The sequence below is a fragment of the Corythoichthys intestinalis genome, chromosome 14 (assembly GCF_030265065.1).
Source record: "Corythoichthys intestinalis isolate RoL2023-P3 chromosome 14, ASM3026506v1, whole genome shotgun sequence".
In the NCBI taxonomy this organism is placed as follows: Eukaryota; Metazoa; Chordata; class Actinopteri; order Syngnathiformes; family Syngnathidae; genus Corythoichthys; species Corythoichthys intestinalis.
In genome coordinates, this window is record NC_080408.1 from 52699140 (window position 1) to 52715758 (window position 16619).

Here is a 16619-nt window from a genome sequence, read left to right on the forward strand (position 1 = left end):
GGTCTACAGGTGCCACATAAAAACTGAGAGTGAGGTTGAAATCCCGAGGTGTTCCGGGCTTGTCCCACCAGAAGGATGACCCAGGACTCGCTGGAGAGACTATGTCTCTCGACTGGCCTCGGAACGCCTTGGGATCCCGCCAGAGGAGCTGGTTCAAGTGGCTGGGGAGAAAGAAGTCTGGGCTTCCCTGCTAAAGCTGCTGCCCCCACAACCTGACCCCGGATTAAGCAGCAGATGAATGATGAATGGATGGAGGTTGAAATAAGCGCTTTCGAGTAATGTTGCTGGCAACGTGAGATAATTCAATTTTTATGGCGCTTTAAAGCCGCCATGTGATTGACCGGGCATCATAGGACATAGGTCATGTGACTGTATTGTAACATCTGATTGGTATAATGGAGTCATGTGATTATTGTTACAATGTCTCATTGGTGAAATTGGTACAGCCACTGTCTTAAAAAAATATACAGTACAGGCCAAAAGTTTGGACACACTTTCTCATTCATGTGTTTTCTTCATTTTCGTGACTATTTATATTGTAAATTCTCACTGAAGGTAATAAAACTACGAACGAACATGTGTGGAATGATGTACTTAGCAAAGAAAGGTGAAATAACTAAAAACATATAATATTTTAGTATCTTCAAAGTAGCCACCCTTTGTTCTGATGATTTTTTTGAACACTCTTGCCATTCTCTTGAGTAGGGAGTCACCTAAAATGGTTTCTGACTTCACATGTATGTCTTGCCCTTTTCAGGTTAATTAGTGGAATTTATTGCTTTATTAATGGGGTTGGGACCTTCATTTGTGTTGCATTGAATGAGATGTGTCCAAAATGTTGGCCTGGACAGTAGAGTCACTCTAATATGAAGAAAAAAGGAGGAAATACTCAATGACTCCAGTGTAGCCTGAAGTAGTGGACTAAAAGTAGTGTTTCTCCTTCACAAATCTACTCAAGTGAACAAAAAAGGTATGACATGGTAAAACTAGTCTTAGAAGAAACTTTGAAAAAAGTTATTCAAGAACAATAAATGTAATGCATTACTACCCACCTCGGAATAAAGGTCTTCAAAGGAATGAAAGTGGTACAAATTTAAAATTACAGTATTTACCTGTCACAATTCCATCAAGGTTAATGTAAGCGAAGGCTTTCATATTAAGAGAAGAAAGATAGCCCTGAAAACAAGAAATAGATCATCATAGCAAATGTTAAGATCACTGCAGAACCTTTATTAATAACTTGGCAACAGAGCTGGAGAGGCAAAGCGTCAAATGCAATTTTCACCTCTAGCCACTCAGTAGCGCCAATGCTTCCATATTCTCCGGCACTCCAACTTGCAAAAACAATGCTCCTTCTTGGCTTGAACCCATCTATTCAAAGAATACCAGAACAATGTGACAAGTCTTTCACCTGAAAAACAGCGGTCAAAACAACTTACCCTTTTTGAGCATATCTGAGATTGAACGAGCCATTTCCACCAGAACGCCAGTGCCAACAGTCGATGCAGCAAAACCCGGACCCCAGGCATCCCTCTGGGCACCGATAACCACATATCGATCTATAACCAAGACACGGGTATAAAAACAGTCCTTTCTCATATTCAAATTTGAATACCGTATTTTTCGGACTATAAGTCGCACCTGAGTATAAGTCGCACCAGCCATAAAATGCCCAACGAAGAGGAAAAAAACATATATAAGTCACTCCGGAGTATAAGTCGCATTTTTGGGGGAAATTTACCTGATAAAATTCAATACATAGAACAGATGTCATCTTGAAAGGCTATTTAAAATAAAAATACAATAGAGAACAACATGCTGAATAAGTGTACAGTATGATAATGTTACATGGTGCATGAACAACCAAATGGGAACGTGGCCGGTATGTTAACGTAACATAGCTATTATTAGTTATTCAGATAATTATAGCATAAAGGACATGCTAACAAGTTTACCAAACCATCAGGGCCACTTCAAAACTCCAAAATAACATGTGAAATGATACAATAATGTGTTAATAATTTCACACATAAGTCGCTCCTGAGTATAAGTCGCACTCCCAGCCAAACTATGAAAAAAACTGTGACTTATAGTCCGAAAAATACGGTACATATGTTATAGTAACTATTTTCTGTTTTTCAAAATGTCCCTGTTGGTGAAAAAAAATCATAAATACCTGCATCCACAAAGCCTTCGATGACCCCAAAGACATTGTTTATCTTTCTCTCAGAAAGAACGTTCTTCACCTCCACAGAAATGACATCCCTCTCACTACCAAGTTTGTGGAAAACTCCCCACACTTTTGGTGCATTTTCACCCTCCAGCTGTCTGTAAGGGAGAATGAAGTTGATTTGTTCAGCACAATGTACACCAATGCTATCCAAACTCTGGCCTGCCAGCCAAAATTTTGCAGTGAACGGCATAAAGATAATAACTGATGTCCTGATATGTTTAAATATTACCAGCAGAGGGCACTCTATCATTGCATTGATATTTTATGTTAAACGCAGGAGATGAGGCAGAGCTCCGGTGTCTGCGAGGGACAAAAGAAGCTGTTGTTAAAAAATCATATAGCACAAGCTCTTTTGTTCATAAAGAGTACTGGTATTTGGCAAGTGGGGGAGTCCTATAAATTTGCTGTTGTGGCACAGAAGAGAAAATTACATACATGATGGCAAAAAACATGTATTGGCTTTATTCGCAAAAGAGAAATACAGGCCAGATCAAACAGAATAACACATCTAACATGGCTAACTAACACAAAGAAACAGCAAACTCACAGCATAAAACTTTACATAAAGAAATAAAAAATACAAATTAGTTTTTATTTGTATGACGATTTTGTTGATGAAACATCAGGTTTTTTCAATGAAGAAAACTTTTTAAACACAACAAGATATTCAAATGATAATCATTTTGCATTTTGATTGAATTACATTAAATTGTTCTAAACTCATTGATATAGTATTGATCCACATCGACTAATTATTACACCCCTTGTACATCCGCGCCCGCCTATGTCAGAATCGGCACCTTTCAAAGTAAATTTCTCGAGCCTCCGGGGTTGTAGAAACGATACCGAGGCAAAGGTCATTTTTCGTAAAATAATGAAATATGTTTTTGGCCTTTCGGTTTCAGTTTTTCGGCCAGGTGTTTTCAATATTCGATTTTTTGTTTCAGCCAAGAATTTTGCTTTCGGTACAGCCTTCGTGAAAAACCAAACCTGCAGGTGAGTGAAACAAGACCTCATTTTTGCCCTCTGTTGACTTCATGCTCCTCCATCTTTAACAACGAAATTATTATGTATTGTACTAATACCTTGATTAGGTTTTCCAGCAGTTATATATATATTCCTAACAATCCACTTGTCACTATGGAGGACCAGGAGTGCAAATAGCGAATAAATAAATACGCAATCATCTAAAATATTAAATGCATCATTAAAATGCTTCTATTTCAATAAGTATTTATTTCACTTTTTTTTTTATCTCAATGTATATATATTTATTATATATTATTTTTATTTACATATTTCACTTTTTATTTATTTCAATTTATTTCCATTTTAATTTGTTTCAACATTTATTTATTTATTCCAATATATATTTATTTATTTCAACATTTATTTACATTTAATTACATTTCACTTTTTATTTATTTCATTTTTACATTTTTCTCGTTCCCCTTGTCACTGCATGAACTAATTTTATCTGATATCAAACTCGGTGGGCGGGAAATAATTTTTATCCGTCATTAGCTCATCAAACTCGGTGGCGGGCATGGTTTGAGGTGAGTTCCCAACATGGCAGCGATTGCTGAGGTTCTGCATGAGGTCTCTCAGGATTTAATAACGGACATGTTAGACTTGGCAGAACATGTTGACGCAGTAAATTTGGACCCTGAGCATGTGGCTTACAAAACACAGCGGTTTGGCTTTTTACCATGGTCAAGCCAGCCCAGCCATGTTGGGAAGGGAGGAGTAATAGCTTAACTCGATCAACTCAAAAAAAAAAAAAAAATATATATATATATATATACACACACAAACATATATACATATATACATATCATATGGCGGAAAACACAGACAAGACCGAAAAAGCAGTTTCTGCTCTTGCACCCCTCTTTGAAAAAAACTGCTGTATTTTAAGCCAAAAGAAATGTGTTTGATAAAACAACATGTCTATACGCTGCCATAGCAGATTCATGGCGCATTAAGCCCCCAAACTATTTTTAATTTGTCCGCTTTACCCTTGAATCTATCTTCAAAACAGTTTTAAAACTTTCACATGTCAAAAGTAGACAGAAGGGAAATTATGGAATAACGCTTTAAACGTTACTATTAAACGTTTAAAGCTGCTGATACAGAATGGGGACTTGAGTATTTTATTTACTGTTTTAAAATGTTAACTTGATACTGAAATAGTCGTTTATTTAAACCTGAGAGGCTTTTTATACAATTTTTGTAACTAATGCACGAAACATTAAAAGCATCTAATAGCTTGGGAAGTTTGTGGGATTTTCCACTGACAGTTTACCATATTATTTGCACGTTTTACTGACTGACTATGCCATTTCTGTTTGTTATTTAGAATGTTTTGTGTTTTTCACTGAATAAACAGGTCAGTGTCTTGTTATCAACCATTGTGTGTTATTCCAACTCACCTAATTCAGCTGGCTAGTTTTTATCAAGAGTACTAGAACCCTTTTCAACATGAGTCTGACAACTAAGTAAGAAGACTAAATAACTTTAAACTTTAATACATGCTCAGATAGGCCGGTATCGGTATTGGCTAGTATCAGTATCGGATCGGAAGTGCAAAAACCTGGATCGGGACATCCCTAATATATACATATACATATATACACACACACACACACACACACACACATATATATATATATATATATATATATATATATATACAGTATATGTATATGTATGTACAGTGGGGAGAACAAGTATTTGATACACTGCCAATGGAAAAACCCATCGGCAGTGTATCAAATACTTGCTCTCCCCACTGTATATACAGTATATATATATATATATATAGGAATAAATACATGTGGAAATAATTAAATACAAGTTGATATATCCAGCTTGTACCTTTTCATCTCACTAACGACTTTGGCAAGTTTGTTCACATACGTTTCTTTATTTAATAAAAAAACGTTTTTGTGCAAAAAATGACTTGTCTTGTCCATCGCCAGCAATATGACAATTGTAGCTCCATACATACAAGAAACAGTGCAACTAAATATTCAGAGAGATTGAGACAGCTGTTCTTTCTCAATGCTGTAATGTTAGACAGCCCTCTGCAAACATGCAGCCCTGCCCTGCAAACACTCAAGATGCTAATTGGAGCCATCCAATCCTGTAGTTTTGCAAGTGTGAATGGGAATGACTAATGAGGACCTCAATGCTCATGACCGTTCTATGGATACTAAAGTGATTTGTATCAACTGACCCAACCTTGGTAGTTCTAGTGTATTGTCATTCATGCACGTAACTTTGGCTGTGATAGGCATGTGAATTGACGCTTCCGCGAAGCACCTTCGGGAAATATGCTGCGTTCAAGTGTGTCGAGAGATCTGAGTTCCCATGTTGGAAAATTTTTCTGATGTGTTGTAAAGCGTAATGTGTGATAAAGACATGATTGCTACAAAGAAGAGGAGCCTATTTTAATGCTCCAACGATACATTACAAGTTGGCTGCTTTTTTTTAGACACCATGTAATAGAGAATAGTTTTTTCGACGAATGCAGCATCAAAGTGATGGTGGGTGTGCCAAACTGCCAATCAGTCGACGGTTTAAATGACATCTTTCCACCTACTTTGCAGGTAAGTGCCAGATAAACTGCCCATCCTTGCTGTTTGTTTTTACCTCTGTGGTTGATGTTTGTTGGGTCGCCCATTCCCATGAATTTAAATGATCATTTAGATTTAAATGATCATTTAAATTCAGGCAGTTAACTGCGGTAAACTACTCTGGTCACAAATTGAAGTAGCAGATTAGCAGCTGTCTTTTAGCTTGCTCGCTATGAATACAATGACAATTAATTAGCTTTGTCTAACATTGTGTTCATATGATATGTGGTACGTGAACTGTATCAATTTTGATCCTATTTATGACTGTTTGTTTATATGACCAAAATGAGAACCATTTTTTAAGAATTAATTCTCCATCTTTGGGATATAACCTCTAATCATTTTGTATGTGTGCTCATCATCACTATGAGCTGTTTTACAAGCATTTTATTTGTTACTACAGACCCTGTAATCTGTAACAAGATGTCTTATCTCTTTATTTCTATTTGACTCAAACAGCATTACTCTTGCAAATGGATATTAGAAAGTTATTTGCTCGTAGCAAGGATAAATAGAAGAAGGGAAGGAGATGGGAAGTTGATGAACACGAGCAGAGGTGAAGTGACTATCAACAAGAGATGTCCCAATTTTGATTTTGAATACTGACGGCTGAAAAGAAAAAATCTCACGTTTTTTTACAGAAACTGCTTTTTGGTTTGATCATACACAGATTAAAGTGCTATTTCTGACTGTTTACAATAAATAAGTGCTAAAAACAAAATGTTTGCTCACTCGCCAGTGCCCCGCTGTTCCCTGGCATTGTATTAGGTCTAGTGACGCCCCCGACCAAAGAAATCAACTTGACTAATCTATTTTAATTACATTTTGCCAACTGATTAGTAAAAGTTACCTAAGAATCCTTGTTGCTTGGCTTTCTGTGAGAGTTTGAGCCAAGATACTGGGCAGACCTGAAGACTCAGCAGGTGGGAATTGCGTGTGGTTGAATGAGGGGAAGCCAGGGGTATAGGGATCCCCTGAACCCAGATGGACCTGAGAGTGAGAAAGACAGGGTTTTGATTTTTCAATCACCTTCATTTGTTCATTCGTCAACGCTTCAAATTGCAGAAATGAAAGAAATAAAATAATCAAAAAACACAAAACCTGCTTCAACATTTTCAGATCTTCAATTTTTAGAATTTTAAATCTCTAGGAAGGCCGCAATTAAGCCTGTTACTACACAATGTGACAGAAGAAATCAAACCCATTATCCACCTTCTTTAAGCTAAAATACACGGCCATCTTGGTTTGCCTCGAACAAAGTAAAAAAACTAATCTTTGTTCTTTTTCAGACGTGTGTATTTGACATGCAGAACCAAACCAACCGATAGAGGGCTTTGTGCTTGAAATCTCAGAAATCCCATGCGGTCAGTCATCGTGATGGTCAATATCACCGCAGATTACCGTTAACATTAAACATCTTGTGAATTAATTCACGTGTTTTTTTGTGTGTGTGTGTATGTGGATTTTCACATTTGTTAGTGATGGAAACGTTCGACTAGGTGTCAATTGAAAAAATGCTTTTGATTGTAAATGTTGATCATTGCAAACGTCAACAGACTGGACTGCTGACTCAACAGTACTGCCCAGCATGTCTTACATGTTGTTTCAGACTGACAGGCTTTGTACTGAGGTAGCACTGTTTGATGAACTTCAAGGATTCAAAGTTTTTTATTGTCTCATCAGTTCACATTTACATGTTAATGGTGAGAAAATAGAACTCAGGTCCCGTTTTAAAAACCAATATAAATACAAAGCGCATACAGTATAAAAGGGCAAAACTGTAAGTTGCAAAAACATAACAGACAAGACGAACAACAACAAATGACAAGAAAACAGTATAAACAGAAGTATTAAAAAAATGTAACTACTAAAAGAATTTAGCAGTTGGCTGACAGGCTTATTCAGGCTTGTTCAGTGCTAAAATGCATGTGAGGTATATGGATATGATCATCAAGTGATTTGAGTGTCTGACAGCTTCTGGGAAGAAGCTGTTCCTGAGCCCGGTAGTCTTGTTCCATATACTCCTCAGCCGCCTGCCTGAGGGGAAGGGCTGAAACAGACTGTGAGCAGGGTGGGTGGCGTCTTGCATGGTGCGGAGGGCCCTGCCTCTGCATCGTGAGGTGTAGAGGTCCGTGGTGTTGGGAAGGCTGCTCCCCTACAGTCCTCTGTGCAACCTTCACCACCCTCTGCAGAGCCTTCCTCTCAGCAGCAGTACAGCTGCCGTGCCACATGGTGATACAGGTGCAGAGGATACGTTCCACCGCACAGTGGTAGAAGCTCGTGAGGACGAGCTCCTGAGTCCAGCTCTCTGCAGCTTCCTGAGGAAGTACAGGCGCTGGTGGGCATTCCTGACCAGATGGGAAGTGTTGGTACTCCAGGTGAGGTCTCCAGATATGTGCACACCCAGGTACCTGTAGCTGGAGACCATTTCCACAGCCACTCCTCTGATGTACAGGGGAGAGGGAGTGTGTCTGTCCCTCCTGAATTCCACCACCATCTCCTTGGTCTTTTGTATGTTGATGCAGAGGTTATTTTCTCAACACCACTCCAACTGGTCTTCCACCTCCTCTTTGTATTTGAACTCATCGCTGTCGGTTATGCGTCCCACTTGCCTGGCACGGCCAGACTGTTCTCCCTGTATTTTTCAAACACTGAGAGAAAAGTCTGGGAACCAGCCCATTAATGGCCTCTCAAGCAGGTACAAAATCAATCGACAAATCAGATTCGTTTATTTGCGTGACATGTTCCTTAACGAGCAACGTCACTCTTGCGCGTCGGAAGTCGTCTCCACAACAACACAGATGGTGAACAGGAGAGCCGAGAATATGTTCCAATCCACGGTAAAATCAGTTTTAAATTACCAAAAACACATCGACACGAGTCATTGACAACAGTCTGTCTGGCGCTAGCCATGTTGAATAAACTCCGCTCTCCTCTTATGTTTACTTCCGTGCGCAAGTCCCTCGTCCTGCCCTCGTCGTTTTACTAACGTCACGTCTGCCCGTCGCTGATTGGTCCACTGATTGGTCCACTCCGCTGTCTGTTTGCTGTGGCTTGCTCCGCCCTGGAAATTGTATCCGCTGAATGGTGGCCAGACTCAATAGCTGGAACAGCGGTGATTCTGGTGTACCAGGCAAGCGTCCCACTACTGTTGTGTCGTCCGCAAAACTTGACAACATGACAGCTCAGGTGTCTTGCCGAGCAGTCATACGTCAGTAGAGTGAACAGGAGGGGGGGTTCAACACACAGCCCTGTGGTGAGCCGGTGCTGAGGGGGATGGAGGAGGAGACAGTGTTGTTGATCCTGACAGTCTGTGGTCTGTTTGTCAGGAAGTCCAGGACCCAGTTCCCCAAAGTGGGACCCAGTCCAAGTGTGGAGAGCTTCTGCACCAGGGTCTGTGGCCTGATGGTGTTGAAGGCTAAAGAAAAGTCCAGGAAGAGCAGCCGGATGTATGAGTTCCTGCTCTACAAATGGTTAAGGGCTGTGTGGACCACCGATGAAATGGCATTATCTGTGGAGCGGTTTTTCCTATACAGTACGTGTATTGGTGAGGATCCACGGTGATATCGATGGAGTCCTTGATGTGGGTCATCACCAGCCTCTTGAAGCACTTCATGACTACCGGGTTTAGGGCTATGGGCCGGTAGTCATTCAGGCCTGTCACTGTGGGGCTCTTTGGGACGGGGATGATTGTGGCAATCATTAAACAGGTGGGAACGGATGATTGTTGCAGGGAGGCGTTGAAGATGTCCGTCAGCACCCCAGACAGCTGGTGTGCACAGTCCTTCAGTACCCGTCCTGGGATGTTATCTGGGCCAGCAGCCTTATGGGGGTTGATACCCTGAAGGGTCTTCGTCACGTCTGCTGTGGTTACACTGAGGGTTATGTCACTGGGTGGTGGTGTGAGTCTGGTGGTGGTGGTGGTGGGGGGGGGGGGGGGGGGGTCAGGGTCCTCAAAGCGGGCGTAGAACTGATTGAGGGTGTCTGGCAGAGATGGGTCTGTCAGGCATTGTGCATCCTAGATGTTGTAGCCCGTGATGCACTTAATGCCCGTCAACATGTGGCGGGGGTCGTTGGTGGTGAAATGACCCTGGATTTTCAGGGCGTGAACTTTTCGCCCGGTCTAAATGAAATATTACTTGTGAATCATACGGTAATGACAATGATCATTTGTTGCCCTGTGCTTAGCAACGCAAGAAAAGAAAAAAACTGTCATTTTTAGCTTAGAATCATTCATTAATGTCTAGTATTTAATTTAAAAAAAAAAAAAAAAAAACGACTTAAAAAAATTATTCATTCGCATATTTTAAATTTTGAAACAAATTATGTCACATTGAAAAAAATAGCATCTGTTAAAAAGTCACCTCTATCTACCTTATAACCATCGCATAATTGCATTTTTTTTTTTTAGTTACTGTCACATTTTCCCCAATATTTTAGATGATAAATTATCGGTCCAAACAAAGCAAAATTGAAAAAAAAAACGAATAATAATTAAAGGGTAAATATATGAAAATGAAAATCTCGACCACTCTTTGATGTCGCATCGTGACCCTTGTTATATTACCATGTTTCACCCATAAAATCCCCCAAAAATCCATCTGTGGCCATTCACAGCTGTGTCTTGACACTCGGTGATACATGCTACATGGAGTAATTATGCGACAATATCTCGTTAAAATCATGGCGTCTTTATTTATGCTATCGCGCTCTCTCACCTCTAGTTAGGGTTTTGCTGTGATTTTTTTTTTTTAAATGCCCTCCTGTTCAAAATTTTCTTTCCCCAGAAAATTGAGATTTTAAGCTTTCCTATGATGTATCACACATGCAAATAGGACAATTTTGAAATTTGGCCTAATTGGGGGTCTCAGAGCGGAACTACGAGTCATCTGAGTGTTTTCCGCTATATATTCTTTAGGCAAACTGGTGTATTTTGTCTTACGACATTTTTTATATTTACTATAGCTGTGCATGAGGAATGTATGGGATTTACATTTACCGGAAGGCCGTTTGGAAGTATGATGAAGTAAAAAAAAATAAAAATCATTATTTTCAGATTACTGCCCTTTGCCTCGGAATTGGTTCCAAAACCCCGGAGGCTTGAGAAATTAAAGAAGTTCAAAAGGTGCCAGTTCTGAAAGCACATGAGGTTCTTCACACTTTTGGGCCTTTTAACTGAAAACTGAAAATGCAGTTTTAGTTATTTTTGGCCGGAAGTGCTGCAGAATTTTCGGTCACATCTCTAGTAAAAACCCAATGAATTTTTACCGCTCAATAAAGCATCTCCACCAAACTCCGCTCAAACTTTACAAGCTCTCTTAGAAAGGGTGGGTGTGTTTCCCTCATCACCTAATCTGCTCTCAACATTAGCCTTAGCAGTCATAAAGAATTAAAAGCATTTGAGGTTCTCAGTAAGACAGCCGTAACGCCGGTGTCATTCTTTATTGTTCTTAAATACTGTCCCCCTGGCCTGTACTCAGGCTTCTTAGATGAATTTTCAGAGTTTCTTACAGATAGATGCCTAATGTGATCTGGTGTGTTAGATGCCTGAAACGCAAGGCTGTTCCAAGGATTTTGCCTTTCAATAACCGGCTCGTGTCAGGAAATCTGTGATTGATTGCGCTAAAGGCAGTCTGTTCCGCTACCCCAAGCTTTTGGAGAACCACGCAAAAGAAATAGCTAATAACGCTGCTAAACTTGACTTTTGGGCATTTTTTCATCTTTTTCTTACGTCTGTTAATTTGATAAATACACCGTACATTGACCAGAATTTGAGCCCTCCAGTGATGACGTATTTCTGTTTTATTTTTTGTGGAAACGGTCCATAAACAAGACAAAATAAACAACCGCAATAGGAGTACAACAAACTCCCATGCGGATTTTATCTGTTTCAGCCTATAAAGACACTAAGATTGACCACAATCCATGTCTAAGCAGCTGAACAGATAACAAAAAAAAAAAAAAAACATCCCAAAAAACGTGTGTGCAAACTCACATGTCCGAACAGCTGAGTGGTCCCTTCAGAAGGAAAATCAACATCTCGGTAGATCAAAACAGCAGAAGCGTTCATTTTTGCAGCATTGGCTACCTGTTAGCACAAACGAAAACAGTTGGTACATACAGACAGACAGAGAAATGGATGAATAGAGCTATGAATCCAATCGCTTTTTGAGTGAAAGATTCCCACCCCTAATATTTATATGGCGGAAAACACAGACAAGACTAAAAAAGCAGTTTCTGCTCTTTAAAATAAACTGCTGTATTTTAAGCCAAAAGAACTGCTGTGTTTGATAGAACAATTTGTCTATATGCTGCAATAGCAGATTCATGGCTCATTAAGCCCCCAAACTATTTTTAATTTGGTCTGTTTTACCCTGGAAACCCTCGTTGACAGACGTCGCGCAACCGCTTTGGTTTCAACTCAGCCATAAAACGAAGGGAAGTAATTTTTTTTAGCTTAGAATCATTAACTGATGTCTAATATTTCGTTTAAAAAAATAAAACAACTTTAAAAAATTATTCACTCGCATATTTTAAACTTTTAAACAAATTACGTCATAATGAAAAAAACTGTGTCTCTAAATAAGTCACGGATTTCTACCTCATAACTATGGCTTAGTTTTTTTGTTTTTTTTTTTTTTGTTACTGTCACATTTTCCTTGATATGTTAGATGATAAATAATCGATTCAAATAAAGAAAATTTGAAAAAAAAAATTTTTTTTTAAACATTTAAAAGGGTAAATGAAGAAGAACATCTCGACCACTCCTTGATGTCTGCGATTTCTGCATCGCGACTCTTGTTATATTACCATGTTTCACCCATAAAATCCCCCCAAAGTCCGGCTCTGGCCATTCACATCTGTATATTGACACTCGATGATACACGCTACATGGAGTTTTTGGATCGAAATAAGGTAACTACGCAATAATATCGTTAAAATCATGGCGTCTTTAATTATGCTCTCGCGTGCTGTCACCTCCAGTTAGGGTTTTGCTGTTTAAATTTTTTTTTTTTTTTTTCTAAATGCCTTCCTGTTCAAAAATTTTCTTCCCCCAGAAAATTTAGATTTTAAGCTTTCCAATGATGTATCACACATGCACATAGGACAATTTAGAAATTTCGCCAAATTGGGGGTCTCGGAGCGAAACTTCAAGTCATCTGAGTGTTTTCCGCCATATACATTTATAGTGGTTGACTGCAAAAACCGGGAACTTTTTAACAATGCAATTAAACCAAAGTGAGAACAAAGATTTTTTTAAAAATAAATTAATAATTTAACACATGTCATTTAAGAAACAATTCTGTATTGTTTTTTTTAATGATGACCTATAAAAGGCGTCCTCCTGAATGAATGCATTTTGTTGTTGTTGTTATTGTTGGAAAAAAAAAAAAATTAAATGCGTATTGACAGACAGCTAAAGTTAATCATTTTAGTAACCATGGTGAACTCTGGATGAAATTCACAGTATTCCAGATGTCGCAGCAGTCAATCTCAACAGCAGGTTTCAAGAATGCATTCGTACAGTAATATGCCAAATAAAGGACGCAATGTTGAAAAAAGGAAATTTCCATTATTGTTTCTTAAACAGCACATTTGAAGGTTCCAACTACTGCGACTGGCTGGCAAGCAGTTCAGGGTGTACCCTGCCCTCTGCCCGTAGTTTGCTGGGATAGGCTCCAGCACCTCCGCGACCCTCGTGAGGAAAAGCGGCATGGAAAATGAATGAATAAATGAATGAATGAAAGTTTCAACTACTATGAATAAAATGTATATATTAGGGCTGTCAAACGATTAAAATTTTTAATCGAGTTAATTACAGCTTAAAAATTAATTAATCGTAATTAATCGCAATTAATCGCAATTCAAACCATCTATAAAATGTGCCATATTTTTCTGTAAATTATTGTTGGAATGGAAAGATAAGACAAGATGGATATATACATCCAATATATGGTACATAAGGACTGTATTTGTTTATTATAACAATAAATCAACATTATTAACATTCTGTTAAAGTGATCCACGGATAGAAAGACTTGTAGTTCTTAAAAGATGAATATTAGTACAAGTTATAGAAATGTTATAATAAAACGCCTCTTAATGTTTTCGTTTTAATAAAATTTGTAAAATTTTCAATCAAAAAATAAACTAGTAGCCCTATTCTGTCCTCAATGTGTGTGAGTACACAAATTGACAGATAGCGAACATAAGTTCCAAAAAGAAATCAGACGGTGTGGCAAAGTTGCATGGGCTTTACTGAAGTCATCTCTTTTTGACAGGAGCACATTTCTTGGCAATGTGTCAATAACTTGCATAAATCACAAAATAACATAAAATGTACACACACGTGTCCATTTGAGCAGTAGCACTAGCCAATTAGCTCACAAGCATCTAACAATTTAACTGCATTTCACCTTATATGTGAACAAATTCAAATACACATCATCAATAACTATCTAATACTCATGAATATAAACAAAGGAGGAATATAACTCACAAGCGATGCATGTATTAGACACAAACAGTGTGATGGGGCTATGAGAACTGCCACTGAATACTGGATGCGGACGTTAGCTGGTCTGAATAGCACTGTCTATTAGTGTGAGTTCGCGTCGACGTATAATCACGTCAGAAAAGCGCGCCGAAACCCAAATAATCAGCTGCACTGAATCGGCAGCAGAGGGCGACATTACGCCACATAACATATGCAAGTCACACCCAAGCGCCAGCAGAGGGCGGAAAAACTCCATAAAACACAATTAGCAAGTTGGCCTTTCACTGTACTGACATTTAAATCTGTCTGAGCGGGCCTAGTGCGTTAATTGCGTCAAATATTTTAACGTGATTAATTTAAAAAATTAATTAACGCCCGTTAACGCGATAATTTTGACAGCCCTAGTATATATATACAGTACATACACTACACTGTATTTATAGCAGAGGTGGGTAGAACGTGTCACATTTACTCCGTTATATTTACTTGAGAAAAATGTACTTCTTAAACACCATACTTTTTACTTTTACTTGAGTAGATTTGCACTACTCTTACATTGGTTTCATTTTTCCTCTTTACTTTACATATTGACTGTTTTTTTGTTGTTGTTTTTTTTGCCAGAGATGCCGACAGTAGCGCTACAAGTTTCACCAATGAGATGTAGCAACAATAAACACATGACTCCATTATACCAGTGATGCCCAACCACCGGGCCAGGGACCGGGACCGGTCCGTGGCGCATTTGCTACCGGGCCATAGAGAAATAATAAATGATTTGTTAACAACTGCAATCTGCCCTGTACCTCTTGACACATCAATATCCCTGTCTACTCTCTTGACTAATCCGAGTAGAGATTGGTGTAAATCACACTCTAGTGTTTGGCAACCATTACTGGGGTGTTTGAAAACCAATAGCAGCCCAGCCCAATGTACACCGTAACGTTAGCTGCTGTTGGCTCTGTGCTGCGGGCGGCGACATCTTTGGACAACTTTTCAACGGGGAAAAGGCCATCTAGCATATTTTGTATGTATGTGCGTTTGTCAGTGCGCATCAGATTTTTTCCTGGAAATAATCAGCCCACTGATTAGTGAAGATGACTGAAAAACAGGCATCTTTGGACAGCTTTTTTAAGGGGAAAAGGCCATCTAGCATATTTTATATGTACAAACCGGATTCGGTTGAAGTTGGGAAATTGTGTAAAATGTAAATAAAAACAAAATACAATGATTTGAAAATCCTTTTCAACCTATACTCAACTGAATACACTACAAAGACAACATATTTAATGCTCAAACTCATAAACTTTGTTTCATTTTTCAAATAATTATTAACTTACAATTTCATGGGTTGGGAAAGGGCATGTTTACCACTTCGTTACATCACCTTTCCTTTTAAAAGGTATGACAACACCTGGGGAAATGCTAATATTCCATCATTTATCCATAAATGCATGCCTGAAAAGAAGGCTGGGCTTCATTAATTTCGGCAACAAATGGGTTCTGGAAAAGACGGATTTCTTTTGCATATATATGTAGTTCACGGAATCGCACACCGAACTCCGCCTTCAGCATTTCCAGTGCTTCCACACACTTTTCAGCTGGAAACGGGACCGCTGGGTTCTCTGCAGAGAGGTTCTGTGTAGCAGGGAGTTGGAGGAAGCTGTGTTTTTTCACTTGTCCCAAAAGCAGTGCTAGTTTCACCTCAAATGCTTTTATGTGGGAATACATGTCACAAATGAGTTTCCCCTGGCCTTGTAGTTGCAAGTTAAAGCTGTTCAGCATTTCTGTCATGTCTGTTAAAAATGCGAGGTGCCATTTCCATTCTGGGTCAGTCAGCTCTGGCACCGTTTTGTTTTTTGAATGAAGAAATGTGTTAATTTCAGGGAGCAGCTCGTAAAAACGCCTCAAAACTCTGCCACGGCTCAACCATCGGACCTCTGTGTAGTACAGCACATCTCCGTGCGCAGATTCCAGTTCAGACAGGAATTCTTGGAACTGCCTGTGTTTAAGTCCCTTTGCTCTGATGAAGTTTATGCATGACACCACAACCTTCATGACAGAATCCCACGTCAATACTTTGCAGCGCAGTGCTTGCTGGTGAATTAGGCAGTGCACTTGTAGCGGGGCGGTGAGACCCCGTTCCTCCATCTCCCGGTTCATGCGTCCTATTAGACCCCGAGACATGCCTACCATACTAGGAGCCCCGTCAGTTGTGATGCTGGCCAGCTTTGACCAGTCCAGGTCCAACTCT

General features: G+C 39.2%; 1 protein-coding gene across 1 annotated transcript in view; it reads right to left on the bottom strand.

Moving 5' to 3' along the window:
- tfr1a (transferrin receptor 1a) overlaps nt 1–16619 on the bottom strand; it is a 149769-nt gene that overhangs the window by 34955 nt on the left and 98195 nt on the right. The window contains exons 7-12 of the mRNA XM_057857109.1: nt 11867–11959; nt 6722–6861; nt 2177–2328; nt 1440–1559; nt 1286–1371; nt 1113–1176 (exon numbers count right to left, since the gene is read on the bottom strand). Coding sequence (XP_057713092.1) covers nt 1113–1176; nt 1286–1371; nt 1440–1559; nt 2177–2328; nt 6722–6861; nt 11867–11959 — 655 coding nt within the window. The remainder of the gene's footprint in view (nt 1–1112; nt 1177–1285; nt 1372–1439; nt 1560–2176; nt 2329–6721; nt 6862–11866; nt 11960–16619) is intronic.